The sequence below is a fragment of the Dipodomys merriami genome, unplaced genomic scaffold, assembly GCF_024711535.1.
Source record: "Dipodomys merriami isolate MVZ:Mamm:240054 unplaced genomic scaffold, mDipMer1.0.p SCAF_36, whole genome shotgun sequence".
Lineage (NCBI taxonomy): Eukaryota > Metazoa > Chordata > Mammalia > Rodentia > Heteromyidae > Dipodomys > Dipodomys merriami.
In genome coordinates this window covers 12,906,503-12,907,798 of record NW_027205159.1, presented here as the reverse complement: position 1 = coordinate 12,907,798, position 1,296 = coordinate 12,906,503, and the positions used below count along the sequence as shown (strand labels likewise).

The window sequence follows — 1,296 nt, the reverse complement described above, 5'->3', positions numbered from 1 at the left end:
GCAACTGTGTAAGAGGAACAAGGGAGGGTAAGTGCCTCTCTTGTGAGGCCTTCAAGTGGAAATCATATCCCCTGGATACCATATTCCAGATGCTTTGAAGTACAGATCTGTGTTCTTTTTATGACAAAAGAAACCTTGTCTGGATGATGACTGTGAGGCTGAGATGAAGAAATACAGTTAAGATTGAGAGGATTGTCACTGACCACCTCGACCAAATCCCCAACTGAACTTCAGAGCCTGGCTGTAGCTGCAAAGCACTGTCAGCAGGTGAAACCACAAGGAGAAGCAGCTGGGGCAGCCCAGCCTGTCACTTCTGCTTCCCTTGGAGGTTTATGTTATGGCTTGTACCACTGTGGGAGGGTAACTATTACTCTGTTGACAGTAGTAAGTTGCAAAGTCTTCAGGCTGAAGGCTGCTGATTGTGAGAGTGAACTCTGTCCCAGATTGGCTCCCACTGAACCTGGATGGCACCCCGGATTCCAATCTGTATGCCCAGTAAATCAAGAGTTTAGGAGCTTTCCCTGGTTTCTGCTGATACCATTGCAAATCATCGCTAATACCCTGACTGGCCTTGCAGGTGATGGAGACTCTATCTCCTACTGATGCAGACAGAGAGGATGGAGACTGGGTCATCAGAATGTCACAACTGGTACCTGATAATGGAAACAAAAGACAAATATCCACCCAATTAGTTATACTGTGAGACCTTCCATTAAGACCCAGGCTTCTAGGCCTAGACTTCTCCCATAGGGTGGAAGAAGTGCCATCCTTCCTTACCTGGGAGCCAGAGCAGCAGGAGCCCCAGGAGCTGGGCAGGGGCCCTCATGTCCATGGTATGTGTTGACTGGGACTGACTGATACACAGAATTTGAGCAGCCTTAAAGAAGTTCTCAGGCCAAGTGGGCTGTGCTCTGGACACATGCAAATCCTCTACTGCTAGGCAAACCAACAGAGCCAGCACAGATGCAGGGTGGCAGAAATCCAGGTCAAAGCCCAGTACTAAAGTTATCATGTATCCCAATGAGACCTGCACACCACAAATTTGTCCTTGAAAAATGTTTTTACAAAGGCAGAATGACTCTCTTACTCTTTTTTAAAAGTTTATTTTTATGGGCTGGGAAGGTGGCTCAGTGGTAGAGTGCTTGCCTCACATGCATGAAGCCCTGGGTTGGATTCCTCAGCACCACATAAGCAGAAAAATCCAGAAGTGGCACTGTGATTCAAGTGGTAGAGAGCTAGCCTTGAACTGAAGAGCTGAGGGACAGGGCCCAGGCCCAGTTTTCGGCCCCACAACCA

General features: G+C 48.1%; 1 gene segment (V, D, J or C); it reads right to left on the bottom strand.

Moving 5' to 3' along the window:
- Positions 1 to 330: 330 nt before the first annotated feature.
- Positions 331 to 857, bottom strand: LOC138804235 (immunoglobulin kappa variable 1D-13-like). The segment is given in 2 exon segments: positions 331 to 653; positions 778 to 857. Coding segments are annotated over 2 exon segments (378 nt in total).
- Positions 858 to 1,296: the final 439 nt, after the last annotated feature.